The sequence below is a fragment of the Acomys minous genome (assembly GCF_964271855.1).
Source record: "Acomys minous genome assembly, chromosome: 2".
Lineage (NCBI taxonomy): Eukaryota > Metazoa > Chordata > Mammalia > Rodentia > Muridae > Acomys > Acomys minous.
Genome location: NC_140484.1, coordinates 23,571,192 through 23,595,947, shown reverse-complemented (window position 1 = coordinate 23,595,947; position 24,756 = coordinate 23,571,192). Strand labels below are relative to the sequence as shown.

Genomic DNA, 24,756 nt, shown 5'->3' with positions numbered 1-24,756 from the left:
CCACTTGGGATGATTGTCAACAGCTTCTACAGACGCTCCTTACCTCTGAGAAAAAGCAGCGCGTCCTTCTGGAGGCACGCAAGAGCGTCCCAGGAGCTAATGGGCGGCCTACCCAGCTGCCAAATGAGATAGCCAGTGCCTTCCCCTTGGAACGACCCGACTGGGACTTCAATACTGAGGAAGGTAGGGCCCACCTACGCCTTTATCGTCAGCTGCTTATAGCGGGTCTCCAAAAAGCCGCCAGGCGGCCCACCAATTTGGCCCAGGTTAAGATGGTTACTCAAAAAGCAGATGAGACGCCGTCAGCTTTCCTTGAGCGTCTAAAAGAAGCTTATAGGGTCTATACTCCATATGACCCTGAAGACCCTCTCCAGGCCACCACCCTAGCCATGTCCTTGTCTGACAATCTGCCCCAGATATCAGATGCAAATTAGAGAGATTAAAAAAAAAAAAAACTCAAAGAAAGTACAGTTCAGGATCTTTTAAAGGAGGCAGAAAAAGTTTATAATAAGAGAGAGACGCCGGAAGAGAGATTGAAAAAAGAAGCGGAAGAGAGGGAAAATGCTAGAGATAAAAAGAGACATAGAGAAATGAGTAGACTTTTGGCCACCGTAGTTTCAGGACGCCAGGATAGTCAGGGCCAGGGAGAACGGAGAAAAACCCCTGTGGATAAGGACCAATGTGCCTATTGTAAGGAGAGAGGTCACTGGGTACGGGACTGTCCCAGGCGTCCCAAAGGGCCCCGTAGAACCCCCCCCTCCGCGGCTCTCCTCAACCTGAAAGACTGAAGAAGTCAGGGTCAGGAGCCTCCCCCTGAACCCCGGCTAACTCTAAATGTGGGGGGGCAACCCGTCACCTTCTTGGTGGATACGGGAGCTCAGCACTCCGTCCTTACCACCGCACCGGGGCCCCTAACAACAAAGACTGCCTGGGTGCAAGGAGCGACTGGCGGGAAGCCTTACCGCTGGACCACCGAGAAAAAAGTACATCTTGCCACCGGTAAGGTCTCACATTCCTTTCTTCACGTCCCGGACTGCCCATATCCCCTCCTGGGAAGAGACTTATTAACCAAACTCAAGGCCCAAATTCACTTCGAAGAAGGGCACACTCGTGTGACAGGACCACAAGGGCGGCCTATTCAGACTTTGGTATTAAATTTAGAGGATAAATACAGATTGTATGAGACTGACCCCCCCCTGGGAGCGATACCCCTAGCCCAGACTGGCAAGCCCTGTATCCATCATCATGGGCCGAAACTGGGGAAATGGGCCTAGCTCACCAACAGCCCCCCATATTAGTACACCTTAAGGCTTCTGCCACCCCAGTCTCTATCCGGCAGTACCCTATGTCACAGGCAGCCTACCTGGGAATACGGCCTCATATTCGGAGACTCCTGGACCAAGGCATACTGACTCCTTGTCAGTCTCCCTGGAACACCCCCTTGCTTCCTGTTAAAAAGCCCGGAACGGGAGATTATCGGCCGGTCCAAGACTTAAGAGAAGTCAACAAACGAGTTGAGGACATACATCCTACTGTCCCCAACCCTTACAACCTATTGACAGGGCTATCCCCAGACCATGTCTGGTACACTGTGCTGGACTTAAAGGATGCTTTCTTCTGCCTAAGACTGCATCCCTCCAGCCAGCCTCTCTTTGCATTCAAATAAAGGGACCCCGACTTGGGGATTTCGGGGCAACTAACATGGACACGGCTGCCCCAGGGATTTAAAAATAGTCCCACCCTGTTCGATGGGGCCTTACACCGTGATTTGGCCGACTTCAGGGTACGATACCCAGACCTCATATTGCTCCAATATGTGGACGATCTCCTCCTGGCAGCCCCCTCTAAGGAGAGCTGCCAACGGGAAACCCACGCCCTCCTACAAGTCCTAGGACGGCTGGGGTATCGAGCCTCTTTCAAGAAGGCACAAATTTGCCAGACTGAAGTAACCTACCTAGGTTACTCCATCAAGGATGGACAGAGGTGGCTCACTCCGGCTAGGAAACAAACTGTCCTCCAAATCCCGCCACTGCGGTCCCCCGTCAGCTCAGAGAATTTTTAAGAACAGCGGGCTTTTGCCGCCTCTGGATCCCTGGGTTCGCGGAACTGGCAGCTCCCCTGTACCCCCTTACCAAGCCAGGAACAATGTTTGCCTGGGGGCCCACCCATCAACAGGCCTTCGAGGCTATTAAGACTGCCTTAATCTCAGCCCCTGCACTGGGGCTGCCCGATTTAACCAAGCCCTTTGAGCTGTTCATTGACGAGAAACAAGGCTACGCCAAGGGAATTCTAATCCAGAGACTGGGGCCCTGAAAAAGGCCTATAGCCTACCTCTCTAAAAAAAAAAAAAAAAAAACTGGACTCCGTGGCAGCAGGCTGGCCCCCTTGCCTACGGATGGTTACTACAGCCGCCTTACTCCTTAAAGACTCTAATAAACTCACCATGGGACAGCCAATTACTATCTTAGTCCCCCATGCCATGAAATCCCTGGTCCGGCAGCCCCCAGACAGATGGCTCTCCAATGCCCGGGTTACCCATTACCAGGCCATGCTTTTAGACTCGGACAGAGTCACCTTTGGGCCAATAACCAATCTCAACCCTGCCACGCTGCTCCCTCTCCCAGACGGGCCCGAGGATCATGACTGTCAGCAAGTCCTGGCGGAAATCCACGGAACCCGCCCTGACCTCACTGACCAGCCCCTCCCTCACCCAGACTTCGTTTGGTATACGGATGGGAGCAGCTTCCTGGATAACGGGACACGACGGGCCGGAGCGGCTATCACCACCACCGACCAGGTAATATGGGCCAGCCCTCTGCCCCCAGGGACCTCCGCCCAGCGTGCTGAACTGATCGCCCTGACCAAGGCCCTGGAACTGGCAAAAGAAAAAAGGCTAACAGTCTATACAGACAGCCGGTATGCCTTCGCCACAGCCCACGTACATGGAAAAATTTATCGGCGCCGAGGACTCCTCACCTCAGAAGGTAAAGAAATTAAAAATAAGACTGAAATCCTGGCCCTCCTGAAGGCCCTCTTTTTACCCCAGCAGCTCAGCATCATCCATTGCCCGGGCCACCAGAAAGGGGACTCTCCGGAGGCTCGAGGTAATCGGCTGGCTGACGAGACAGCCCGCCAAGCCGCTACAAGACCCCTCGACACTCTCGAGGCGCTCTCCTTACAAGGAGACACCGGAGCGCCAAGACAGCAGGACCGGAATTGGAAATTCACCGACGACGACATACAAAGACTTCAAAAGATGGGCACGCTTCCTGAAGGCCCTGACCATTGGCGATACCAGGACAAGGTAGTCGTCCCCTCAAAAAAACTGACTATTTGATTGACTACTTCCACAAGCTCACTCATTTAAGCGCCCAGAAGATAAAGACCCTCCTTGAAAAAAAGAAACGGACTTTTACCTATTAAAAAAAAAGGAGGCCCTCCAGAGAGCCATTGACAATTGCCGGCCCTGCACGCTGGTCAATACCAACAAGTCCTTAAATTTGTCAGGAACTAGGGTCCGAGGACACCGGCCAGGGACCCATTGAAAAATTGACTTCACGGAGATCAAACCAGGTATATACGGATACCGGTACCTGCTGGTCTTCGTAGATACTTTTTCAGGATAGACTGAAGCCTTCCCCACCAAACATGAGACGGCCAAGGTGGTTTCCAAAAAGCTTTTAGATGATATTTTCCCTCGCTACGGGATGCCACAGGTAATTGGGTCCGACAACGGACCAGCCTTCGTCTCCCAGGTAAGCCAGCAGGTGGCCAAACTACTGGGGATTAATTAAAAATTACATTGTTCTTATAGACCCCAGAGTTCAGGACAGGTAGAGCGCATAAATAGATCTATTAAAGAGACTTTGACTAAATTAACGCTTACAGCTGGCACTAAGGACTGGGTGGCCCTGCTACCCCTGGCCCTAATACAGGGTTAAAAACACCCCTGGCCCACATGGGCTTACTCCCTTTAAGATTGTCTATGGTTCACATGTTCCTATTGTTTACTTCCCTGACCCAGATATCGGCTCCTTTGCTACCAGGCCTTCCCTCCAGGCACACCTAAGAGCCCTCCAAAAGGTGCAAAATAAGGTTGGAGACTACGTCTGGGTCCAACGTCACCGGACCAAGAACCTCGAACCCCGCTAAAAAGGACCTTACGCCGTTCTCCTGACTACCCCGACGGCTCTCAAGGTAGACAGAATTGCCACCTGGATTCATGCTGCTCACGTCAAGGCGGCCAAGGACACAGACGGGAACACATAAAAAGCACATCAGACCGACAACCCTTTAAAGATAAGACTTTCCCGAACCTAATTCGCCCCATGACCCCTCCGACCTATACCACCACTTTAAGGGGATCAATCACTACCCCCGAGAGCCAATATCCATCACTCTGACACTGCTATTAAAAAGATTAACAGTCGGGGGGGGGTGTTTGTGGCAGGGATCGGAACCGGGACTACTGCTCTCACTCAGGTTGCTCATTTTCAGCAGTTACAGCAGGCCATGAGAACAGTCCCTGACCTCCCTTTCCGAGGTAGTGCTCCAAAATCGTAAAGGGTTAGATATCTTGTTCCTGAAAGAGGGTGGGCTCTGTGCAGCCCTCAAGAAAAAATGTTGTTTTTATGCTGACCATACAGGAGTAGTCAGAGATAGTATGTCTAAGCTGCGAAAAAGACTAAAACAGCGACAGTTACAATTTAAATCAGGACGAACTTGGTATAAAAACTGGTTTAATAAGGCTCCTTGGTTCACCACTTTAATATCTACCATTACGGGCCCTTTGTTATTTATTGTCCTGCTCCTACTTTTTGGGCCCTGCGTTCTTAACAGACTGATGCAATTCATCCGAAACCGAGACCACCTATCGGTTGTACAGGCCTTGGTTCTAACCCAACAATACCAACAGCTCCAACAGACACAACCAGAGGTCATTGAATGAAAGATTTCATTCAGTTTACAACAAGAGGGGGGAATGTAAGACCCCCTCCCCTGTGCACCCGACATAGCAAGCATAGCAGCAGTAACGCTATCTTGCAAGGCAAGACTAGAATAATAGGTTCCCGGGGTAAGATAAGGCCTGGGGCTCAGATAAAAGCGTGCTTGTCCTTGTCAAACAAGATATTTATAGTCGGCCATCTGGCCCAGGGAGTGGGCAAACTCCCCTGTTCCCATCCGATGACCGGGCTATAACCTCGCCTCATTTAAATTTACCAATCAGAGCCCTGTAACTATGCTTTTTCGCTTCTGTAACCGAGCTTCCCGCCAAAATCCCTATAAAAGGACCCCCTAAAAACTCGCTGGGCGCGCCAGCCTCTCCGGAGACTGAAACGCCCGGGTACCCGTCCCCTTAATAATAAAGCCTCTTGCTTGTTGCAGCCGAAGCCTTGGTCTCGTTGGTTCTTGGTGGGGGTCTCCACGTTAAGACCGCCGTGTCGGGGGTCTTACAGTTCTAGGCGATCCAGCACTTTGTTCTGGCCTTCATGGGCGCGGTGGGCACTGAACTCACGTGCTCAATCCACACACAGACATATACACACAAATAAAAATAAAAACCTCAAGGCCCGGAAAGCTGGCTCAGCCAGTTAAGAGCATTTTCTAACAGAAAGGGCACATGCACTCACATGCACATACCTACATACAGAGTCACAGGCACACACATAATTAAAAGTAACAAGATAAAATTTAAGAACAAAATAAATCTTTGAAAATAAAAAGAGAAAAGCAAGAAAGGACAGAGGGAGGGAAGGAAGGAAGGAAGGGAGGGAGGGAGAGAGGGAGAGAGGAAGGGAGGGAGGGAAAAGTAAGCCAGACAGCCTCCATGGAGCCATTCCCACTTTGACCACAGGGGGAGCACTTCCCCTAGTGGAGGGACTACTGTGTGACTGATGCAAAGAGTCAAGGCTGTGATTGCCTCCTTCCTGTCCCTGCTCCTTAGCTCCTTCATCGGGCATTGTAGATGTGGCTGTGACTGGTTCAAACATAACATAAACAAGTGATACATTGTCCCGAACTGTGAGTGGTCCAAACACCCTTCTTGGGGGTAAGCAAGCTGCTCAGATGGCTGGGAGATACTCTTTTGTGCTACCTCCCTGGTGCTGAGGTATCAGGCCCACTCACCAGGTCATTTTCCTTGCTCTGGTTCCCAAAGACTCAGCTTTCTTCTAATGCCAGTTTCCTAGCCAGGCTTCCTAATGCCAACTGCTGACCCTGGTAGGCCTCTTGCCAGAGCACTGGCAGTGCCTGTAGGACTCGGTTCTTTCCTTCCATAGTGTGGATTGCCCGGTTGTAACTCAAGTTATCAGACTTAATGGTTGCATATATCCACATACTCACTGGAACTAGAAGATTCACTTGAACTAGAGGATTAAAGAGAGGACCATTCGAAGCATCCTCTTGCCTCTAGATACTATTGCTGCCGGCCATTTTTCAGGATGCTTCCTTCAGTACCGCCATCTTGTTTTACCCCTGCCTCCCGCCTGTGTTTTTAACTGAGAGCACTCAGAACTTTGAGTGGTCAAAGGAAGAGCTTAAATTAGAGGAGAGGAAGCAGGTGCCTCTGCGCTCTTCTTGGTATTCCACCCTGTGGCACTGCCTAGGAACCCTTCCACAGCGCGCGTGACCAAGCATTAATTTTGACATCTCACCCTGCTGGCATCTCACACGGGCAGTTTTCCCTCCACCTCGCTCCCCACATCTTACAATAGATGAGCAAGGGCCCTATTCCTGGTTTGACTTAAAGAAGAATCATCTTCATTGTTATCATTGTGCCGGAGAACAAAAGAACATATGGATCAAAGCTTTAGGGTCCTCAGCCCCAGCACCATCACATGACCACCCAGCTCAAAGGCCGCTACTGTCAACTGAAGCCACCGGTGGGATCCGGAGCCTCTGGGCTTTTTAAAGGAGTCCCTATGGTTACCTAGAAACAGCACACACCCCCTACTGCAGCGTCCGCTTTGTTTCGGGATGTGTTGGCAACATTCCTTCTGTGAGGCTGTATTTAGCCACTTCAAGCTGCACCCCTTGGTGACAGCATCTCTCTTCTGTCTTAGAAACAGAGACCCTTTCGTCCCTCCTGTGCACTTACTACATTTTGGTTTCCCTCTCCAACCTAAGAAGTCAGCTTGCCCAGTCAGATCCGAAAATCCTAATTCTAATTAGATTTAAATATATATATATACATTAATTGCTGAAAGCAGTTTAAATATTAATGTACTTATGTAATAATGGTAATCCATATGTTTTCATTTGAGTGTTTTCTATCCCCGAAGTATTTCTTTGTTTTTTTTTTTTTCATATGGCTTTCACGCATTCCCTGCGGCATTCACTTTTACCTTGCGCTGCTTTTATCAGCAGTCGTTTCTATTGCGTTAATTAATGTCTTGCTGTCTCTATCTGATGGCCACCTCTTTCTTTCTTTCCCGGCTACAGTGCTAGGGATGAAACACAAAGCACTGTGCATGCAAAGCACTTGCTTTGCCTCTGAGCTACACACAACCTCAGTCCTGATGATTTTAATATGATTGAAGTAGGCTTCTTGGTTTAAAAAAAGAGAGAGAGAGAGGAGGAGGAGTTTGGGGTGCCTTTATGGCTGCTTTTATATCTGAAAAGGAGAGAATTTTGAATGTGATGAGCCAGAGGTCACAGGGGGGACAAAACTCAGAGTAACTTCATCAAAGCCTTGCATCTGTAAGCATTGCTCAGGAGCTAAAAAAAAGCCGTTCTTTGAAGTTACAGGAAACCTGCGGAGCTGGGAGGTCAGCTGCGGTCCCTAGGCTCTAAGACCACTTACGAACAAACTCTCCTCTCCTTTCAAGTGTTCATGTTGAAGACTTCCCAACCCCCCTCTCAGCCCCTCAGCTCCCCCAAACCTCCCAACTCCCCTTCCCCCACACTCTGTGCTTCTACATTAGAGATGAGAGTGCTGTCCCGCTCTTTTTTTTGGGGGGGGGCTTTTTTTTTACATTTTTAAATTAATTTTTTCATATTACATCTCGATTGTTAGCCCTGTCCCCTGTTTCCTCCCATTCTTCCCTCCCTCCCACTTCCCCCCTTCTCCCCTCCCCTATGCCTGTGATTGAGGGAGACCTCCTCCCCCTATATATGCTCTTAGAATATCGAGTCTCTTCTTGGTAACTTGCTATTCTTCCTCTGAGTGCCCCCAGGCCTCTCCATCCAGGGGACGTGGTCAGAAAAGCGGCACCAGAGTTCGTGTGAGAGTCAGATCTCACTCCGCTCTTATCACCATAGAATTCACTCTACACCTCCTCTATGCCCCCCCCCCCACCTTTCGTTTCAGTTTCTGGTACTGGAGAGTGAAGCCCAGTCTTTGCACAAATCAAGCATAACTCTACTGTTGAGCCACACCCGACCTGACCCCCACTTATTTATTCTCTTGCTGTTCCAAACTGAGATGAAGAGCTGCCAGTAATCATCTTATATTACTGTTTCAGTTGGAGATCTCCTTTTTGAAGTCTACACTGATGCACAAAAGAAAATAGGCGTTAACAATAGTCTTACTACACACTTGCAACCACGAAGTCAGGAGGCACTAGGCTCTATGTAGCATCCCCTTTAAACCTCTCTACAGTCCCGTGGTGAGAGTACTGTTTTGACCATCCTTATTTTACAAATGAGAAAACTGAGGTTCCGCGAGGGGAAGTGGATTGCTCACGGTTACACAGCTGCATGATCCCATGTATGCTAGTTTCTATTGCATACATTGATACTTAAAGTTTTCTATAATATTTCATGGGAGTGAGAGGGAGGGAAAATACCAAAATCTCTTCTCAGCGATACTGAAACAGTCTTCCTTACATTGATTTGTTTGGCAGCTATAGGATCTAGACACTTAAATTGGACCCTGTGGTGACTGGATGTGGTGTGACCATGACAGCCAGCTGCCTCTTACTAGCAGCATGCTCAGAACACACAATTCCTACAGACCGTGCTTTGCTTGGGCCACTACAAGTGGCTGTACCTGCAGAGAATGGGCCATTCCTGTCCAGCATAGCATTCTCTATTGAGTAATGTCTGTGCTATGACTCCCCAAGGCATGGCTGAGGTTTTCGCAGGCCTGCGGTGCTGAGACCCTTCCTACTCAACTCTCTCCTTTCTCCTTTCCTCGACCTTTTGTCTTCCTCTGTCATCCTTAAGGTACCACACGTCTTTGCATGGCTAAGGTTCGGTTTCTGGTGCATCTTCGCCTAAACTCTGAGGAAAAGAAAATCCAAGGCAGCCAGGAGTGGTGGCACACACTTTTAATCCCAGCACTCAGGGAGGCAGAGGCAGGCAGATTGCTGTGAGTTCAAGGCCAGCCTGGTCTACAAATTGAGTCCAGGACAGCCAAGGCTACACAGAGAAACCCTGTCCCAGAAAAAGAAGAAGAAGGAGGAGGAGGAGGAGGAAGAGGAGAGGAGGAGGAAGAGGAGGAGAAGGAAGAGGAAGAGGAGGAGGGAGGAGGAAGAGGAGGGGGAGGAGGGAGGAGGAAGAGGAGGGGGAGGAGGAGGAAATAGAGAGAAAAGAAAGAAAATCCAAGGCAAGCAGCATATTCTTTAAGCATAGTGAAGTTGAGGTTGCATAAATCACTGGCAAAAAGTTAATCATTTTATCATACCTCTGTACAAGGAAGGCTATAAAATGTCCCTGGCTTCAGGGCACCCAGCCAAGAAAACAAGAGGGGTCCAGATTTGGGTGAATAACTGCTAGTTTATCACAATGAACAATGGAGGCATCAGAGGCTTCCTCCCTGCCCCCCCCCCTCCGTTTTGCTTCCTCTCCCACCCATCTTGTTTAAACAAAACAGGTTCTCAACCACTGAAATAAACCCTGCCCAAAACAACAGGTCCCACAGCAGCCCAGAGGATGGTTTCTTTCTTTCTTTTTTTTTTTTCTCTTATTTTATTTTGGTTTATTTTTGTTGGTTTTGTTTGACTATGTAGCTCTGACTGTCCTGGAACTCACTACATAGACCAGGCTGGACTTGAACTCACAGAGATCCACCTGTCTCTGCCTCCCGAGTGCTGGGGTTAAAAGTGTGCTTCCAACTTCTCCAGAGGTTGATGTCTAACCCTGGAACTTCAGACTTCCCTGGATATCAAACCTGACGGTATCTGGTTTCTCTTCTACCTCCGCCACTATCTTTGCTAATAGACACACCTAATATTGTCTATGTCCTGTACTTTTTCAGCTACAACCACACATTTTGTTTTGTTTCAGGTTCAATTTCATATGATTCAAAGTATTTTTAATTTCCTTTAGGACCCACATACTATTTTGGAAGCATTTGTTTACTTTTTAAAATATTTGGAGAGTTTCCTACTGTAGTTGGTTCCTAGATTAATTATTTTCTCATCAGAGAACATAATTTGCATTAGTTTAGCTGTTTAAAGTGGGTTGCAATTTGTCTTGTTCAGAATATGCTTTGTATCAATGACTGTACTAGGTTGGTCTGAAAAGAACATGTCGTCTATTGTTACTACCTCATCATATGTGTCAATCAAGCCTGTTTTATGATAATGTTGTTCAAATGTTTTATATCTTTATTGACTTTTTCCTCTCCTTTTTTGGGGAGCCAGGGGTATGCACTGTGTAGCACAAACTGACATCACACTTATGATTCTCTGCCTCCCCCTCCTAAGTGCTAGGATTACAAGCTTGTGTGGCCGTGCCTGCTTCTGATTGGCTTCTTCTATCTTATTTTTTTATGATTTATTTTGTTGTATTTTATGTGCATTGGTGTTTTGCCTGCATATATGATTGTGTGAGGGTCTGGGATGCCCAGGAACTGGAGTTATAGACAATTGTGAGCTGCTATGTGTGTTAGGAATTGAACCAGGTCCTCTGGAAGAACAGCCAGTGCTCTTAAATCTGAACCATCTCTCCAGACCCCTGACTTTGTCTTCTTGTTCAATTGCCAAGAGGGAAATATTAGACTCCTCAGATATAATTGCAATTTTATATATTTCCCCTTAAATTTTTACTTTAGTTAATTTATTTTTGTGTGTTTATGCATGTTTGTATGTGTTCACATGTGGAAGTCAGAGAACAATTTGAGAGGGTTTGTTTTCTTCCTTTACCATGTGGGCCCCAGGGATAGAACTAGGATCTTTAGGTTTAGAGACAAATGCCTTTATTCACTCAGCCATCTGGCTGGCCTCTCACCTCCTGGTTTTTCCTTTTTGTGCACTGCAGTTGTTATTATATACATTCACATTAGGATTACTACTTTATGAATGAGCTCTCTTCTTCTTCTCCTTCTTCTTCTTCTTCTTCTTCTTCTTCTTCTTCTTCTTCTTCTTCTTCTTCTTCTTCTTCTTCTTCTTCTTCTTCTTCAAGATAGGGTCTCTCTATGTAGCTCTGACTATCCTGGAACTCACTCTGTAGACCAGGCTGGCCTCAAACTCAGAGATCTGCCTGCCTCTGCCTCCCAAGTGCTGGGATTAAAGGCGTGTGCCACCACTGCCTGGCATGAACTAGCTCTTATTATATAATGCTTTTCTTTGTCCCATTTCTTATTATTTGTTTCAGACAGGGTTTCCCTGTGTCACCTTGGCAGTCCTGGACTTGTTTTGTAGACTAGCCTGGCTTCAAACTCACAGTGATTCACCTGCCTCTGCCTCCCAAATGCTGGGATTACAGGAGTGCTCTGCCACGCTGGCTCTTTGACCCATTTCTTGGTTTTAGAGTTTGTTGGATTATAGTATATCACTTGTTGATAGGCAGAGTAATGACCCTCCAAAGATGTCATCGTCTCAATGCCCAGAATTTGTAAGTTAGACTGAAATGGGGGAAATTAGGGTTATTAAACAACTTACCTTAGATAGTCCCAATGGAACTATAAGATCATTGCTATTTTTTTAACTTATTTCATTTTTGTTTTTAAATAATTTGTTTATTTTATTTTATGTCCATTGATGTTTTGCCTCCATGTATGTCTGTGTAAAGATGTCAGATCTTGGAGTTACAGACAGTTGTGAGCCATCATTTGGGTGCTGGGAATTAAATCTCAGGTCCTCTGGAAGAGTAGTCAGTGCTCTTAACCCCTGAGGCATCCAGCCCCTTGTTTTTGGCTTTTTTGAGACAGGGTTTTGCTGTCCTGGACTAGGTGTATAGACCACGCTGGCCTCAAATTCACGGAGATCTGTTTGTCTCTGCCTGCCTGAGTGCTGGATTACAGGTGTGTGCCACAGTGCCTGGCTACTTATTTTGGTTTTTTAAGACAATGTCTCCCTATATAGATTTGTTGGGTTTGGGGCTCATTTGTAGACCAGGCTGACCTTGAACTCATAGAGATCTGCCTGCCTTCCTCCCAAGTGCTCAGACTAAAGATGAACACCACTATGCCATGCCATGCCTAGCTGCTTCTTCTTCTTCTTCTTCTTCTTCTTCTTCTTCTTCTTCTTCTTCTTCTTCTTCTTTCTCTTCTTCTTCTTTCTCTTCTTCTTCTTTCTCTTCTTCTTCTTCTTCTTCTTCTTCTTCTTCTTCTTCTATTTTTGGTTGTGAGCCTAACCTTTAATGGCTGAGTCATCTCTCCAGCCCTTCTTCTTCTTAATATAAAAGAGAGTCAGGTAAAAAAGTGAAATTACACACACACACACACACACACACACACACACACACACAATCAGTGGGGGTTAGAGAGGTGGTTTGTAGTTAGAAGTATTGGCTGCTCTTCCACAGGACCCAGGTTCGATTCCCAACAACAACATGGTAGATTACACCTATATGTTATGCCAGCTCTACACCCTCTTATGGCTTCCTAAGGAACCAGGCAATGCACATGGTACACAGACATACTTGCAGATAAAACACCCATACACAGAAAATTAATAAACTTAACAAAACAAAACAAAAAAAAAGATGCAATCAGTGGATGGGATGGTTGCCAGCTTCAAAGATGGAGGAAGGCTGCAGTTGGCTGTCCGCACATCTATGGTGATCTTTTCAGGGACTCTCTTTAGCCAACTTTGTGTTGAAAATGAGAATGGAAAGTTTAACCCCAAGTTTTCTTTCAATCAACAGAATGTAAAAAAATTAAAACCTTTCAGGTGATAATTATGCTTAGGCAAAGATGTATGATAGAAAGTTAGCATTTTATGAACTTTTTTGGAGGGAGGGCAGGTTCAAGACAGGGTTTCTCTGTGTAGCCTTGCCTGTCCTGGACTGACTTTGTAGAGCAGGCTGGCCTTGAACTCGCAGAAATCTGCCTGCCTCTGCTTGCCTCCCCGAGTGTTGGGATTACAGGTGTGTGCCACTGACCACTGTGCCTGGCTTTGGACCAATATCTTAAGGCAGAAGGCAGATCTCTCTCTCTCTCTCTCTCTCTCTCTCTCTCTCTCTCTCTCTCTCTTTCTCCCCCACCCCCTCAAAATTTATTTATTATGTAAACAGTGTTTTGTCTGCATGTACACCTGCATGCCAGAAGAGGGCACCATATCTCATTATAGATGTTCATTAGCAACCATGTGGTTGCTGGGAATTGAACTCAGGACCTTTGGAAGAGCAGACAGTGCTTTGAATGTCTGAGCCATCTCTCCAGCTAAGATCTCTTTTCTTTTAAATTTGCTTATTTATTTATTTTTAAACAGAGTCTAACCATATAGCCTTGGTTGGTCTAGAAATCACTGTGTAAACTATGCTAGCCTTGAACTCATAGAGCTCTTGATGTCTGCCTCTGTCTCCTGAGTGCCAAATAACTTTGAAAACACGACTAGAACCAGATGGTTTCATGTCTGTGATAACTGCTCTTTCCCACACAAAGAGAGAGAGCTACCAGCACCTTTCTCTCTGCCACCTTCTGAGCTCAGCACTGACACGCTGGCCACTCGCCCTCCACTCTGGATGTGCCCTGGGGGGAAACATTCATGTTTTCCCAGGACCAGACTGCTCGTGTTAGAGTCTCAGTTAGTCCTTTCCCGCTTGAGGTTTGTCTTTCTAAAGTGCTCTTCCACACCTTTCTAGATGTCCTAGACACAGAGGCTTTCTCTCCTTCCCTGACCATGTCACTTGCCTTTCTCTGGCTCTTTGAGGTCTGCCATCTTTCTTGGGTTACATCGTGTACTCCACATGTTATGCTTGTTGCTAATTCATGTTATTATCTCTGTGGAGAACTACATGTCTGGTTTTAGAAGGCGATGCGTATGCTTTTTAAAAAAAACCCCAGACTTAACCCAATCTCCATGCAGACCTGATGCGCTGGGGCTTAGCTGTCAATCAAAGGGCAGAGGGAAGGATGCGGGACTCTTCCTTTCCACCGTGAGCAGCTGACTCCTCTCCCTCTCCTTTGTTCCTGAGCCAGAGTCCTAGCACATCTCTTCTCGGGGAGCAGGGGTCATGTGGTCGTCTGTGTGCTTGGACACACAGAATGTGGCCTTCCCTTCTTTCTGAGAAATTTGTCAGACCATCAGAGGGCATACCGGGAGAGATTGGCAGTCCTTTTTCCCAGTGAGCAGAAAGCATGATCCTAGCCATGGTTCTAGCCAGCACAGGTTCACTTCCATTCCTTCTTTCTGAAGATGCGTGCTTTTTGCTTGCCTTTTTAGAGAGCACGCGTGCTGGGCCATATTTCTTGAGGATGCTGTCCAGATACCTTGAGTTTCCTTTCCTTGGCCACTAAGAATTTGATCTAAGGATCAGTGCTTAGGCCACAGAAGCCTACCATCAAACAAGCCTACCTGATGTTCTGACAATTGTTTGAGCACAAAAATACCAGGAAGGAGAAGGAGAAGAAGTTGGATGCAGTGACACACACCTGTAATCCCAGCACTTGGGAGGCAGAGGCAGGTGGATTTCTGTGAGTCTGAGGCCAGCCTGGTCTATAAATGGAGTCCAAGGCAGCCAAGGCTACTCAGAGAAATTCTGTTGGGGGGGGGGGGAAGGAGTGTGGGAAGAAGGCAGGGGGGGCATTAAAATAGTTTCTATTCCATAGAGGCAAATTAAAACAAAAAAGTCAGGGATTTGTTGTACTTACTATTATTATTATTTTTTTAAAGATTTTATTTATTTATCATAGATACACACAATGTTTTGCTTGCATGTACACCTGAACACCAGAAGAGGGCACCAGATCTCATTATAGATGGTTGTGAGCCACCTTGTGGGTGCTGGGAATTGAACTCAGGACCTTCAGAAGAACAGCCAGTGCTCTTAACCTCTGAGCCATCTCTCCAGCCCCCAATACTTACTATTATTTTTAAAGGGAAAGAGTACAGCGGGAAGGTATTACACTGGGTGGGGGGAGGGGCTCCCATTAGCATTGAGCTCAGGCTGGTAATATAAGCTAATAAAAGATAACTGGGCATGGTGGGCATGCCTTTAACCCCAGCCATTTGGGAGCTGAGTCAGGAGACTGCAGAGCTCATATAATGCCTGCCTGGGTTGCAGAGCACAACCATCTCCATCTAAAATGTATGTTTAGGGGCTCTGCAAGATGCCTCGATTGGTATAGGAGCCTCCTGTCAATGCTGATAGCCTGAGTTCAATCCCCAGGACACCCTGGAAGGTGAGAACCAGCTCCAACTCTGGCAGACAACTCTGACCTCCACAGGTGCATAGCCACCCACAAATATGCATATGAACACACACACACACACACACACACACACACACACACACACACACACACACACATTGATTGATGCCCTGGAGTGAGGAAGAACTCTAGAAAATATACTTAGTCCAAAGAGAGGTAGCCAACAGTCAGCGAGTTGTTACAGTGTGGGAAGACAGCACCAGTGTTGGCAAATTTTCTGATTTTGTTTCAAGAAAATCAGAACTTTGGAGTTTTATATGAAACTATTTCATCTTAAAATGCTGACAGCTTTAAAAAATGCTGACAGATAATTCAAATTGAAGAAAAGAAGGAAGAGGAGAAGGAAACAGGGGGGCAAGGAGGGAGGGAGAGTGAGAGAGAGAGAGAGAGAGAGAGAGAGAGAGAGAGAGAGAGAGAGAGAGAGAGACGGAGCTCTGTGAACTCCAAGCAGAACAATACACATCCGTGTAGCCATCTGTTAGTGACTCTTGCTTTATACAATTTTTTAGTTTCATCATGGTCCTGAGGAAATGAGTCTCAAACCCACAGAAACAGACAGACAGACAGACAGACAGACACACACACACACACACACACACACACACACACACACACACACACAACACATGCAGTGTGGGACATTTCGATAAAGGTGTACTTAGAAATAAATTAGCTACACATGGTGGCGCATGCCTGCCTCAGGGAGGCAGAGTTCGAAACCAGCCTGGTCTACAAAGAGTCCAGAAAGAAAGAAAGAGGGAGAGAAGGAAAGATGGCAAGCAGAATTTCCATCGTTTTACAATTCTTTAAATCCACCTTTTTTTCTTTTATTAAAGATGGTCATTATATCATATTAAAAGTGAACAAATCTGAAATTTAATTATACAAGAGATAAGGGCCCAAACGACTGAGATACATGTTTACATTTCAGCTGATTTTTAAAGTGTGATCAAATGTAAAGACTCGGAGAGTTTTGCTTGTATTTGAAGATCTACAGAGCACCAAACTTCTAAAACTCACTTGCGATTTTTGGTACTTAATGAACTTTCAGGACAGTAGGTTCAAAATTCAGCTAAAAAGTGGTAAAGGAACTGAAAAGCAACTATCTGTATAATCCAGTCTTGGCTTATACACCCATAAGGCTTCAGTCTACATAGACGGCATGATGAACACCCCGAGTTCATAACCATCCAGAAAAGGTGGGGGCAAGAGGGGGGCATACGAGACTAGTCATTCATTCCGATGAATAGCCAAGACTCTGAACAATTGAACTGTCTCAGGCTCCTACTCACGGTTACAGTTTAATAAAAACGTGTTAATATACACTATATCCACTTCCTAGGAGAGATTTGCACCTCTTTAGTCACTTCATTCCCGCTATTCTCAGCTTCTCTCCCTAGTCTACAGTTTTTGCACACTTAATATAAACCACTATTTCTTCTGCTCTTAAATCAGAACTATGTGTGGGGGGGGGAAACAAAAAAAACAAAAATCTGCTGCCTCAGATTCTCCCCACCCTGACCCCTGATCCATTTTGGAATCCGGACTCCTGCCTACTCTCCATCCCGCTTCTCCAGTCCAAGACGCCCTGAGCCTCCCGCCCCGGCTGCTGCACTCTGCTTCGCTGCACCTACCCCTGGAAACCCCGCCAGACCCGCAGCCTCAGCCATTCCAGAAATTGACAAAGAAGTTGCAAAGGGAGTGCCACTTCTCGGCGCAGTAGGTCTCGGTGAGCTCGGCATTCTGGTCTAGCCCGTCCGGCTTGAGTCCGGCTGCCGCCGGAGGCTCCGGGACCAGGTCGGAGCCCGCCTTCCTCCCGCCCGCGTGGGTCTTCGCCTGCGTGGGCCTCTCCTCCGCCTGCGAGCCCGGGGACCGCACGGGCTGTCGCGGCCGGGCCCGGCTTCGCGTCCTGGGCGGGGGCTGCACGGCGGGACGCACGGACGGGTGCAGCTCGGCGCCGCCCTTCTTGCGGGCGCACAGGCGCGGTGGCAGCGGTGCCGGGTCCAGGCAGGGCCGCGGTCTCCGGCGCAGCGCACCCAGCAGCCGCCTCCAGTAGTGCGAGCGCCGGGCTCCGGAGGTGGCGCAGCGCTCGGGATGCCCGTGGTAGGCGCACTGCAGGCGCGCTCCGCCGGGGGCCTGGCAGCGCAGGGCCACCTCTCCGCCCGTCGGCGTCCCCGAGGCGGGCACTAGGAGCTGCCAGCTGCACGTGTGCTGCTCGGGGCTCACGAAGCGACCCGTGGAGCCGCCGGTGGGACCCGAGGCCGGGACCGCCTCCCTGCCTACTGCCCCCTTGTCCCTCCCGGCGTCCGAGAGGAGGCAGCTTCCCAGCAGCAAGATCAGCGGTAGTGGAGAGAGCGACGCCCGCGGCCTCGGAGGACTCATGCCCGCGGCGGTCGTCCCACTCATCTGGGATCCCTGGGGCTTCAGCACAGGCAGCACGCGGCGAGGAGCATCCTCGGATCTGCGAATGAAGGCAACGGATGAGTCCGGAACAGCCCTCTCTCCCTAGGGACTGGAACCTGCCAAGTCCCCTGCCCCGACTTTCTGGAAACCAATGTTCTCAGTTTTCTGCCAAGGATCTCCTCTAAAGAGTTGTCGTAGGAGAACAACTTACTGGTTAAGAAATCATTTTGGAAACTAGATAATTTTGTTCACTAAGACAGCAAAATGAAGTCTAATTAATAATTTCAAAATAATCTTTGCATATGTGCACTTGTAGCTTACCGGATTCTAGAGGAGGTGGAGAGGCGCTGTTAGAGCAGAGAGTGACTGCATAAGGGATTAGTCTGTTTTAAATGGTCCCCTTGAATGAACCTGCTATCAATGGGACAGAAGGGGCCTCCCCCTCTCTGCCTCACCCTAGACGGCTCTCATACTGGATTTCCCACGCTGCTGAACAAACACCCGCTTGCAGATCCACAAGCCGTAGAAGTATCTTCCACCGCTGAAAATAAGGCAAATGTTAGCAAAACTTGCTTTTCTTTCCAAACGTTTAGATATTTATCTGAAGAATATATTTGACTATTTGCACGGTTTCCTTTTTCTTTTTGCACTGCATGTACTTATTCCCTGTACATGGGCGGGGATGTGGGAGGAGTCAGAGAAAAACTTCCAAGAGTCGGTTCTTTCCCTCCACCATGTGGATCCAGCGATCCAGCTCAGTTTGTGGGGCCCAGAGGCAAGCGCCTTTGCCATGTCATCTCGAAGGCCTCACTAATTCAGTCTGTTTTTCATATCACCCAGTTCTATATTTTCATCAGAGGGTGGATATTTTGGATTTTTAACTATTTGGGGGTGTGATCAATTAGTTCTAAATGACTTTCAAAACTTAAAGGTTTCTAGTTGGAAAGTAATGCAAATTCAAATGGTGATATTTTATTAACCTGTTCTGTAGGGGAGTGATGGACTTTGGGTCTGATTAATTTTGCTGTGTGATTTTTCTTTTTAATTTGCAAGACTTTTAGAATAAAGTTTATAAAATTCAAAATAATTTTACATTTATTTACTTATTATTTATTTGGCGCGCACGCGCGCGCGCGCGCGCGCGCGCGCGTGTGTGTGTGTGTGTGTGTGTGTGTGTGTGTGTCCGTCTGTCTGTCTGTGTCTGTGTATGTGCTGGGATGCTACAACACACTGTGGAGGTCAGAAAACAAGTTTCAGGCATCTACTATCTTTGTCCCACTGTGTGGGTCTCAAGACTTGAAGGCTGGAACTCAGATGATTAGGCTTAGCAGCAAGCCCCTTTACCTGGTGAGGCATCTTATAGTCCCCCTCTCCCTTGTACCTTGAGTTCACTGTGTATCTGACTGTGACTTTGTATTTTAAGAAAGCTATTTTTAAACTTCGGGGTTTTATATTCATTCTCTCTCTAGCCCCATAGTATATGTGATCTTTTTTTACGTCAAGGGGTCATTGCCAACCGGCTGGTGAGACCCATGAAAGTTAGAAATGAAGACTGATGTCACAAAATTGTCCTACAACATCCACTCAGACACAATGTCACATGCTCTCCCATACACACAGTAAAAATAAAATTGTTTTTTTTGTTGTTTGTTAAAGCACTTATTTGTCCAGGGAGTGGGGATGTGGCTCACTGGTAGAGGACTTGCTTAGTGTATTCAAGGCCTTCATTTCACCCCCACACTGAATTTTCTATTCTAATTTTGGTACTAATTATAACAAAAATATTAACTATGAAAACAATAATAACTGTTTTTTTGAGATGGGGTTTGTGTTACATTCCTGGCTGTCTTGGACTCGCCTTGCAGACCAAACTAGCCTCAAACTCACAGATATCCACCTGCCTCTGCCTTCTGAGTGCTGGGATTAAAGATGTGCACCACCATACCTGGCTTTACCATTTAATTTTTTTTTTCGAGACAGGGTTTCTCTGTGTAGCCTTGGCTGTTCTAGACTCACTTTGTGGACCAGGCTGGCCTCGAACTCACAGAGATCTGCCAACCTCTGCCTCCCGAGTGCTGGGATTAAAGGTGTGCGCCACCCACGCCTGGCTTCAGTTAAATTTTTAATAAAAACAAATTGGTACTTATGGCTTTAAGAAACACTAACAGTATCAAAACAGGAACAATAACAAAAGTTTTGTGATTATCAGTAAGTAGTACATTTCACAGGTGGAAACCCTTTCTAAATTTCTTTCTTTGGAGACAGAGTTTCTTGGTGTAGCCTTGGCTATCTTGGACTCCCTTTGTAGACCAGGCTGGCCTCAAACTCACAGGGATCTGCCAGTCTCTGCCTCCCAAGTGCTAATATTACAGGCATGTACCACCACGCCTGGCCTTCTAAATTTCTCAGAAAAATATTCTCACAAGTAAAGTACCAAAAGTAGAGTCACAGACTACCCACCCCGTCCTCCATTGCTCTGGTGTTACCAAGGACTGCATGGCACTGGAACAGATTTTTCAACTAAACAGCGACATCTTGTGGCATTGTGCGATCCACAGAATGAGCTTTGCTGTCAGAGGCACTGCTCCAAGAAGAAAAAGGGAGGGCACACAGATGGCTGGCTATATCCGTCAGAAAAAGCAAGATACGTTCCAAAACCAGGGTGAGTGATGCAGAACAGGAGTAGCCCGGTGGCTCCCGCCTGTGATTCTGACACTTTAAATGCTGAAGCAGGAGAAGCGGATAGTTGCTAAACTGGGCAGCACAGTGAGGCCCAGGCCAGCCTGAGCTACAGCAAGTCCTTGTCTCAAAAACAAACAGGCAAAGAAACAAACCACAAGATAACTCCTAGCACTGTAGGGGCTGGAGTGAAAAGTACTTGCTACTTTAGCAGAGAACCGCAATCCGGTTCTTAGCAGGCATATCACGTTGCCCATAGCCACATGTCACTCCAGTTCTAGGGGACACTTCACTCACTTCTGTCCTTCATGGGAACTTGCACTCACATGTACATATTGTCACATAGATACATACCCATACATACGACTAAAAATAACATCTTTCTAGAGGGAGGTCTGATCCCAGCAGCAACTGGGCATGGCACGTTAAGGCCTACATCAATTGTGAGTGGTTTGCAGAATGTTCTTGAGCCTTTCTTTTTTATTCTTCAGCTCTCCCATTGTGTGTGTGTGTGTGTTCTTGAGGGTTTGAGTTTCACGTGTGAACACAGGGGTTTCATTACTCCCCTCTGTTACTGTTGTCCCACTGTCTCACTGCTTCCGTCCTAGCCCTGAACTCCCTCCCTCTCCTCCCAACTGCATTCTAGCTGCCTCTTATAAGAAAAGAGATTGCAGGATTGGAGAAAGTGGGATGGAGCCTTTGAGTCCATTTAGAGAACTGTCCCCTGTCCAGCAGTAGCCTCTAACTTGCTACAGTGCCTCCTACTATCTGATAGCAAGAGTGGAGGGGGTCTGGCCTGGCCCCTGCATCTTAACCTTGGGTGACCAAGTGGAGGGGCATCCACATCCCTTACTAAGCCCAAGCACCTTAGTCTTAACCACATAAGCCCCTCCCCCTCCCCCATCACAGATCCTAAAGCGTAGTCTCCCGGTAACTCAGCAAGCAGCCTAGCATGCCCATGGTGAGGGCTTTATAAGGGAGCAGCTGCCTGGTACTGAGAGCCTTCACATAAAGCACAGAGCCCATTGGTTCTCAGAACCTCAAGAGGTGGTTCTGGCTCCTGGGACTGAGGGGAGCTGATGTCAAGTGAGGGGAACAAGAGCTAAGACAGACTTGTGCCTTAGCCGGAGAGCCACCGCTGTGACCATTCCTTTGTGGTCTGCTGCTTGTCCTGCCTGCCCTCCTGAACTGCATGGTCTCCAGCCTGGGCATCCAGGACAGTGTGAAAAGGTAACCCACCTATCAGGGAAAGTGTGGCTGCTGTCGAATCCATCCACACCACAGGGTGTGACACGTGAAGGGACTCACGTGAAATGCCAGTGCTCTTTTGGCCCAGAGTCAAGCTTCCACCCCTCCTGGGCCAACAAGTGACATTTCACGTTAGTCACTGTATGGAGAGGAGCTGTGGTGGGAAATGTGAACCTAAAAGTAAGTGATACCAAGAACAATAAATGAGAGGCTTTTATGACAGGAAAAAAAGAAAAAGAAAAAAACATTGTATCCTCTTAAGAGTACATAGCTCTGCAGCAGTAAGAAAGCCACACTTGTGCTGTGGATTGTCATGGTTACATTTATCTCTAGAATTTTCTTTACTTGTCCACATAAAAGTCTGTCTCTGTGGGACTGAGGAGATTGTTGGTGCTCTTCCACAGCTTAGCTCACAGCACACACATCAGGTGTTTAACAACCACCTGTAACTCCATCTTCAGGGGATTCAACCCCCGCTTCTGGCCTTCTCCACACACACAACACACAGACCCACACACCCTAAGTAAAAATGAACAGTAAACGTTTCTCCCTATCAAAGAATAACTCCTCATTCTTCCTTTCTCCACCCTCTGACAACCATGATTCTATTTTCTGTCTCATGAATGTATCTGTTGTAGAATATATTTGACTATTAATGTTTACTATTAGTCCACAGATGCAAATATTTTGGCAGTAATATTTAACCGGCTACCATAGCAGTAAAAGACATAAAAACCAAATAGACTTTTTTTTTTTTCCGAGACAGGATCTCTCTGTGTAGCCTTGGCTGTCTTAGACTCACTTTGTAGACCAGGTTGGCCTTGAACTCACAGCGATCCACCTGCTTGTGCCTTCCAAGTCCTGGGATTAAAGGCATGCACCACCACGCCTGGCTTCAGATAGCTTTTTTAATAAGCCTTACTTCACCTGGGGCTGGACAGATCCCACCCCCCTAAAGTACCTCGTTACCTCCCGGCCTCACATCCCATGCCATTTGCTCTAATCCTTCATATCTGGGGTACTTCCCATCCAAAAATAATAGAAATTATTAGGTAAGGTCATCAAAGATGGCACTTGGCCAAATCCCTTGCAGCACTATTTGGTTCCTGATATGGATGATGGAGAAGTGGCAGATGAAGAAGAGGAAGAGGAGGAAGGGTTGGAAGATGTTAATGAAGAGGATGATGATGAAGGTGAAGATGAAGACGATGGAGGAAGGCGAGGAGGATGAAGTCGGGGACGACTAGCACAGAAGACTGATGGATTCTAATCTCTAAACATTTCTTTTTCTTTTAATTTTCCCCAGCTCCTGGGAGCAAGTTGCATGCCATTTCCCCCACCCCTCTCTTGTGCTCAGTTGCCCTGTTTTGAGGTCTCTCCTAACCCGGGATGGTGGGGGGCGGGGAGGGAGAGATGGGGGTTACCTTGAGCAATATTACAACAGGAAAAGCATCTTCACTTTTCTCTTCTAAATTCATTTTTATATTTTCTTGTCTCAAAAACTATGGATTCAATACTAACACCATGCTCTGTGGGGAAAAGAAGAGAAGCCCTCTAGCTCCCTTAGCCCTTAGCCTTGCTGGAGGCTGGAGGGTGCTAGGCCCCTGTGTGGTAATGCGTAGAATTCTATAGCTTTTTTCCTTCCTCTGTATATTGGGCTCAGAGGTTACACTGTGTCTTTACATAAATACAGACAGATAGCATTTACCAACATGTATCTCTCCAGCCATGTTTATTTTTTTCGAAAAACCTTTTTACATGTATGACATTTTTGCCTGCATGTACCCATGTGCACCACATGTGTGTTTGATGCCCACATAAGTCAGGCAGCATCAGAGCCTCAGGATCTGCAATTGCAGATGGTTGTGAGCCACCATGTGGTTACTGGGAAGTGAACCTTAGTCCCCTGAAGGAATGAAAAACACATATTAGTACTTTCTTGGAGCTATTTTTGCTTGTTTGTTTGTTTTTGGTTTTTCGAAACAGGGTTTCTCTGTGTAGCCTTGGCTATCCTGGACTCACTTTGTAGACCAGGCTGGCCTCGAACTCACAGCAATCCACCTGCCTCTGCCTCCCGATTGCTGGGATTAAAAGCCTGCACCACCACCGCCCGGCTTTTCTTGGAGCTATTACTTAAACCTTTAGGTCTTCACTTATCAAGTGAAGATTACAATTTATTTTGCAGGCTGAGGGTGTAACTCAGTGTTAAAGCACTAGGCAAGCATGTGTGAGGTCCCGAGTTCTAGCCGCGGCACTATCAAATAACAAACACTGGGAAAACATCACATTACTTTACAGCTTCGCCTTACAACCGGAAGACCTAATGTAAAGTCACCCGCGCAGCCCTTGAGCAGGCGCTCGCTTCATATCCTCCTATAGACCTCCACTTTATAGTTCATTAAGTTCTTGTGAACTTTTCTAGATGCACGACCTCATTTTATTTTCACAGCAGTCTACAGATGACCAAACAGACTCCAGGATTGAGACATAACTTCTAAAAAGGGACTGAGAAGCTAATGGGCATGTTTTATAAGTGGAAGAATGACACGACAGATACCTTTTGAAGATTAATCTGTCAGTGGCCTATAAACTGGGCTTGCCCAAACTAGAGAAATACTAGTTTGACTACTGGCATAAAAATAAATTCCACGGTGGTGAAGAGAGCACAGCAGGTAATAAGAGTGTTTAGCAGTGGAAGAACGGAAGGTGGAAGGAGGGAGGGAGGCACACGTCAAATAATTTATGCAGAACTTCTGGCAAACAATGGCATACACTTGAGCCTCCTCCTTTTCCCCTCCGCCTCTCGGAGCCACTGCAAAGTCCTGGCTGGGAAATCGCTATGTAGCCCAGACTGACCTCCAGTTTCACAATCTGCTGCCTCAGCC

At 47.2% G+C, this 24,756-nt stretch overlaps 2 protein-coding genes across 4 annotated transcripts; one reads left to right on the top strand and one right to left on the bottom strand.

Moving 5' to 3' along the window:
- Positions 1-2,548: 2,548 nt before the first annotated feature.
- Positions 2,549-5,390, top strand: LOC311588657 (ribonuclease H-like; the record flags this gene model as incomplete). 2 transcript variants are annotated; one of them, XM_084766553.1, is made up of 2 exons in its annotated part: positions 2,549-3,716; positions 4,025-5,390. In XM_084766553.1, one exon carries the CDS (start codon positions 2,549-2,551, stop codon positions 3,335-3,337), a length of 789 nt encoding a protein of 262 aa, XP_084622679.1. In that variant the 3' UTR covers positions 3,338-3,716; positions 4,025-5,390. The 2 variants fall into 2 exon arrangements, with proteins under 2 accessions (XP_084622679.1, XP_084622680.1); XM_084766554.1 differs by lacking the exon at positions 4,025-5,390 and having other exon boundaries at positions 2,549-2,797; positions 3,047-3,534.
- A 10,942-nt stretch (positions 5,391-16,332) lies between these two features.
- FGFBP3 (fibroblast growth factor binding protein 3) lies at positions 16,333-24,745 on the bottom strand. 2 transcript variants are annotated; one of them, XM_084773771.1, is made up of 2 exons: positions 24,728-24,745; positions 16,333-18,002 (listed from the first exon to the last, which is right to left on the bottom strand). In XM_084773771.1, the coding sequence occupies exon 2, from the start codon at positions 17,945-17,947 to the stop codon at positions 17,204-17,206; it is 744 nt and encodes a 247-aa protein (XP_084629897.1). In that variant the 5' UTR covers positions 17,948-18,002; positions 24,728-24,745; the 3' UTR covers positions 16,333-17,203. The 2 variants fall into 2 exon arrangements, with proteins under 2 accessions (XP_084629897.1, XP_084629896.1); XM_084773770.1 differs by lacking the exon at positions 24,728-24,745 and adding an exon at positions 18,266-19,025.
- Positions 24,746-24,756: the final 11 nt, after the last annotated feature.